This window comes from Bradysia coprophila, chromosome X, assembly GCF_014529535.1.
Source record: "Bradysia coprophila strain Holo2 chromosome X, BU_Bcop_v1, whole genome shotgun sequence".
Classification (NCBI taxonomy): domain Eukaryota; kingdom Metazoa; phylum Arthropoda; class Insecta; order Diptera; family Sciaridae; genus Bradysia; species Bradysia coprophila.
In genome coordinates this window covers 3,243,647-3,249,040 of record NC_050737.1, presented here as the reverse complement: position 1 = coordinate 3,249,040, position 5,394 = coordinate 3,243,647, and the positions used below count along the sequence as shown (strand labels likewise).

General features: G+C 35.6%; 1 protein-coding gene and 1 non-coding gene across 2 annotated transcripts; one reads left to right on the top strand and one right to left on the bottom strand.

The window, feature by feature from the left end:
• Nucleotides 1-1,853: 1,853 nt before the first annotated feature.
• Trnaw-cca lies at nt 1,854-1,925 on the top strand. The gene has a single exon. It is a non-coding gene; the product is annotated as a tRNA-Trp (tRNA).
• Nucleotides 1,926-1,960: 35 nt separating this feature from the next.
• On the bottom strand, nt 1,961-3,186 carry LOC119085664. The gene is made up of 4 exons (XM_037196112.1): nt 2,843-3,186; nt 2,407-2,759; nt 2,254-2,321; nt 1,961-2,189 (listed from the first exon to the last, which is right to left on the bottom strand). The coding sequence occupies exons 2-4, from the start codon at nt 2,737-2,739 to the stop codon at nt 1,961-1,963; spliced, it is 630 nt and encodes a 209-aa protein (XP_037052007.1). The 5' UTR covers nt 2,740-2,759; nt 2,843-3,186.
• Between the last annotated feature and the right edge of the window lie 2,208 nt (nt 3,187-5,394).

Genomic DNA, 5,394 nt, shown 5'->3' with positions numbered 1-5,394 from the left:
TTTGAAAGTGGTTTTGGCTTCTAGAGACCAATACCTATCTAGGCACATATCAAAAAATCCACTAGAAAATGTGTCTGATTTCGGCAGGCTGTTTTTTCAAAAGAATCCCTCTCAATGTTTTTCTGGCTAAGCAACATTTAATTAGATTCAAGGACAGTTTAGCAATCTGTATGACCGTATTATAGATTTATTTCAGTAATAGGTTGAGAGGTGAGACACAGACAAAACTATGAGATTAAAATTTTTAGGTTCAAAGATATTACATCCAAAAAGTAATTATTTAGCGATTAGATTTTAATCTGCTAAGAATTGAAAATTTTTAAAGTCTTTGTGGATTAAAAAATAGGTCTATTGCAATTTTAAAGACGATACTGTTTCAAATTTGCGAGACCCTTAACACGATCAATGAAAAATAAATTAAAATATTTAAGGCTGACCCTAAAAGTTGAAATAACTGGGAAATCCGACTCCGACCTCACTATACCCAGCGAGCTATATATTTCAATGGCTATGGATGCTAGACTACGCTAGGCCAACCAGGTAAGTGGTAAAGGACAATCATACAAGGAACTGACCCTCAATTGGCGTACAGCCCGAAAAAATACGACATTTATGTTCAAAGTACACATTCAAAAAGATTTAAATCTAGTTCGAAACGTTTATGTGTGTAACTTAACGAAGTACAGTTCACCAGGGAAACGAGTCAATTTAATCAGATCAGATTGATGATTGAAAATGGTAGGTAATGGATATAGATTTTACAAACAACAACACGGATTTACAAACCAACACCCCATCGATTTCGAATGAAGACGAAATTGGATTTTGTTATTCGTCTTGCATTAAAATTGATTATTTAAGATAGGTACAGAATTTTGGCAATTATAAGTTCTACTTGTTCCTTGTCAAGCTTAGGTTTCATATGCAGATTTTGTTTGAATAAATAAAGAACTAATACAATGATGACTCAAGTTTACGGTGAAACTCATCTCAAAAGTGAAAAGTAGCTTTTCGATGGTGTTTCCACCCGAATTGCCATAATTTTTCTTCAGGCACGTGAAAAGTATTTTCATTCTGCAATAGCAATAAAACTGTTTGCTTAACGACTGTACAATTTAAAGGAAACAGAGAAATTATACGCTGAACTTTCCATCGAATGTAATATAACGTATTTGACGGTAATAAGTAAAGACCACAAATACGTCCATCGCTATAAATCCAACTTTCAACTTATAAACAATCATTTGTCATCTATGTTACTTCATTCAAGTTCAAAATCCACAAAAAATAAAATTAGAATCAATTGAAGACTAAAGTTCTGATTTCGGTAACGCTCCCAACTATCTTATGCACTGTATGCTATCCACTGTATGTTATCCGACTGAGTACAAAAATCAGTCATTTTGGCGACATCCCTAATGAGAAACATTTATTTATGATGACGGTGCTCAGTTACACCTAAAAACACTAAAAACTAGTCTTGTTGTAAAATGTAAAAATGTTATGCGATGTTATGGATAAATATAGGGGTTAGATGTCATTGGTGGACAAACTTGTCCTGAAAGAGAAATACATCTGTACGCCTGTTTACAACTACAGCGGACAACCAATATATAGTGGAGAAGAAATGTATTCCGTATCGAAATTAAATCATTGAACAGTACAACCGAAACAAAACATAGCGTCGCGTGTATATAACATCATCGTGTGTATAAACATCGCTCATCATAACATCGTTTTTGTTGAACTAAACACAATCATACATTTTGCTTTGCTTTATCGGTGTTTGGTGTTTGCTGGTGTATTGTACGATTAACATTCAAGTCGATGACTTTTAGCACGTCACAAAGTATGACTCCGTGGCGCAACGGTAGCGCGTCTGACTCCAGATCAGAAGGTTGCGTGTTCAAATCACGTCGGGGTCAAAGTTTTTTGTATTTTTTTTATAACATTTTATTCATTAATTTGGTTGACATATGGGTTTTTTTAATAATTTTTTTTTATGTGGAAAGTAAATCAAACTGGATATAGATATATTAATAAGAACTGTAACACTGTTCATTTGTGCAACGATTTCTTCTCGTCTTTTGGCACTGACACTTGAATTCGAACGGATTTGAGTCGCATTGTTCACCTTCACAATTTTGGCAACAGGTTCGCCTGTTTCGAGGCTGGAACTTTTGAACGGTCTAAAATCAAAATAAAATTAGTCACGCCATACATGACATTCATTACAACAAAACTCAAACAAACCTTTTTAAACCACTGACACTTCCAACCGATTGCTTTGTCGTTGCTTCCAAATCGACTGTATCGACACTCTGTAACAATCCAAAACAATATTTTCAAATATTTTATCATTGGCACATCACATGTATACTAATCACACACACAATTTAAACTTACCTCCAATATTTCCACATGAAAAGCAAAAACTGCAACACAGGCCGGCTTAAAGGAGGACCACTGCTTAAATCTTCTTAAAGCGGCAGTCATGGAAAAACCCGGCATCACATTCTCAACTCCTTCATCATGTAAACAAGAGCCCAGTGAAGCGTATTCCGTTCTCCATTTCAAGCGGTACACAATCTTTTCAGAACCGCAAACGAATTTTATTAGATCGTCACTTTTCATCAGTTTCGTTGCATCTGTTACAGTTCGCATGTCAATGGTTTTAACTTTGGCCCGGATCAGATCTAAGTATTCTTTTTGAATTTTCAATGTGTGCACGGAACGCATTTTTATTCGATTTAAACAATCTGAAAGTAAACACAGTTCCAAATTCAATAATATGTTCGATCGCAAAACCCTTGCGTCTCAAATAATGTTCAAAACAATTTACCTTGCAAACAAACCGACACGCAGCAATTGAAATTAATCGACCAATCGACACGCAGAAAGTAAAATGCACCGGTTTTTCTGTTCAATCGCCTGACCGAGAGGACTTAATGTTAACTGTGAACGAAATGTGAATTAATTAGATAAACAAGTTTCAATTTCGTCTTTGAATTGCTAATAATAACGAGACAAAATGAACCATACAACACTCTTCGCCCTACAGTCCCTATCAACCCTATCGTCCCTATAATGCACAGTGAAGGTGAAAATTGTAAAGCTTTCCAAAAAACTTAAAATTTCAAACTTAATTCTACTAATACGGAGCAAGGACTATGTTTTCAAAATTTATGAAAGGTTTATTTATTTCTTTTACGAAATGTAGCACAGTCACAGTCACAGAGAACGGACGTGTTTATGCGTTGCTCTCTAAAAGTGTTTCTTTTGTGTGGCTGTGTGTGAATTCATTTTCGATTTTGTCTAATTTCTGTGCCAACTTTTACGGCTTTGGTGTTTTTATTTTGCTGTAATGGTTAAATGGTGAAATTATTTTAAAGGTTTTATTAACGAAGTCAAAGTGTTGTTCTCGTAGGTCATTTTCTCTTTGATCAATAAAGTTGTTCTCGCCTCATTGTGCGATATCAACAATTGTGTTATTTCCTTTGTTATTTAACATGTGCTTCGTGGCGTCGGTGTACGGATTAACAATCGACTCTACCAGAAGCTAATGCTAAATTACGTGCTCGATTAATGTACGAAAATGACACATTGCCGTATGGCATCTGGCAGTCAATTTTAGTGCAGGTAAGGTACAAACGCCTCGGGTTCTCATTTGACACCCCAAAACCACATAGCAAATTTTTACAAATTTGCTGTGGTACAATCCCAAGATACAGAAACTATCTTGTACTCCAAAATGACCGCGAGGTTTAACAGATCTATTGATTGATACGTTGTATGGATGTCAAGGGATATGACGAAATACGAATCATTCAAACGCTACAACCTGCAACGCCAGAACGAGTTCAGTCACATGGTGGCATGGCGATTTATACGAAGAGGCAACTCATGGCCTATGGTGATTAGACACTTGCTATTACCTAAAACTAATAGCCGTGACCGTAACAAAGTCGGAAATATCAAAAAACCCAACATTCGCTTTCTCCATAAAAGAAACCATATCGACATAATGTCAATAGTAGAAAGAGCTACAACATGACAATGTTGATAGCGCCATCTTTGGGAAAATGTACAGGTCAATTAGTGATGGTTGTGGTATTCGCATACCACCCACGGCTTGGAGAATTCACAACGTATGGGACGTTAACACACGGTCGATTTGTGAACAATCTAAGTCGGGAGAGATATGATGTAAAATCACAGTCCATATGATCAAGAGACTTGTACAATAGCACAACAGGCCCATCTGAGGCTTAGGTGCTGGGCTTACACCCTCCCATCTAATCTAATCTAATCTAATCTTTACGAAATGTTACGAGAAAATTTCAATTTTATTTTTCCGAAATGACACGAAAAAGTTAATTTATTTCTTTTACGAAATGACACGAGAAAATTTCAATTTTGTAGATTTGGGATGAATGTGGCTTATGCACTCAAACCATAAATGGCGAAATTAGCTACCACATCCACCACAAATTCTTCTACTATTTTTTCTAATTTTCCACAATTTAAGAAATGACACGAAAATGTTTATTTATTTCTTTTATGAAATGACACGAGAAAATTTCAATTTTATTTTTACGAAATGACACGAGAATATTTCAATATTGTAGATTTGGGATGAATTCCAAAAACAATTGTTCAAAAACCGAATTCCAAAAATCAAAAAAAAACCAAAAATAGTCCTTGATACCAGGGACTATTTTGAGAAATCGGTTACTTAAAGATTTCTCAAAATTTCTAAAATTTCTCGAAAATAGATTGCTCAAATTTCTGAAAGATTTCTCAAATTTATCAAAAACTTCTGTAAATTTCTCAAAAAAAAAATCTCAAATTTCTCAAAATTTATCAAAAAATTTCTCAAAAATAGTCCCTGCTTGATACAATAAACAAGCAAAACAATTTCCCCTTCACTAGCCCTATCAACCCTATCAACCCTAGTTGGCACTGGTCTACCGAGGCAACAGTCTGTCATCCCCGGGTTTAGCCGTTCAAATCCTAAAAAGGACGAGATGCACTGAATCAAGGGCAGACCAGTACATTCCCGAACAACATTTCTTTGGCATGAAATGCTGCTCGAGTTATATTGAAAAACAGAAATGTTGCGCAAGCATGAATTGCGTCTTACCTAGGTCCAAATGACCTTCATTTCCATTTTTCAATTAAATTTTAAGGCAAATTTGGCACTGAGGCACCGATGGCATTGCCGTCTTTATGTCGGGCGGATGCTTTTCCTGTAACCGTTTCTGTTTCCATATTTTTTGTGTCTGACGGTTACACGTTACAGGAGTCGTCTTCCACATCAGATGAAATAATTTCTATTGAAATTCCATGGAATCCAAAAGTTGTTTTGCGGCGTCCAAAATGGCGGCAAAATAA

Excerpts from the sequence above, each read along its gene's own strand:
- LOC119085664 (XM_037196112.1), bottom strand. The coding sequence starts at position 2,739 with ATGCGTTCCGTGCACACATTGAAAATTCAAAAAGAATACTTAGATCTG. Across the intron at positions 2,322-2,406 it reads TTCATGTGGAAATATTGGAG|AGTGTCGATACAGTCGATTT; the intron begins GTAAGTTTAAAT and ends GGATTGTTACAG. Across the intron at positions 2,190-2,253 it reads AGTGTCAGTGGTTTAAAAAG|ACCGTTCAAAAGTTCCAGCC; the intron begins GTTTGTTTGAGT and ends TTTTGATTTTAG.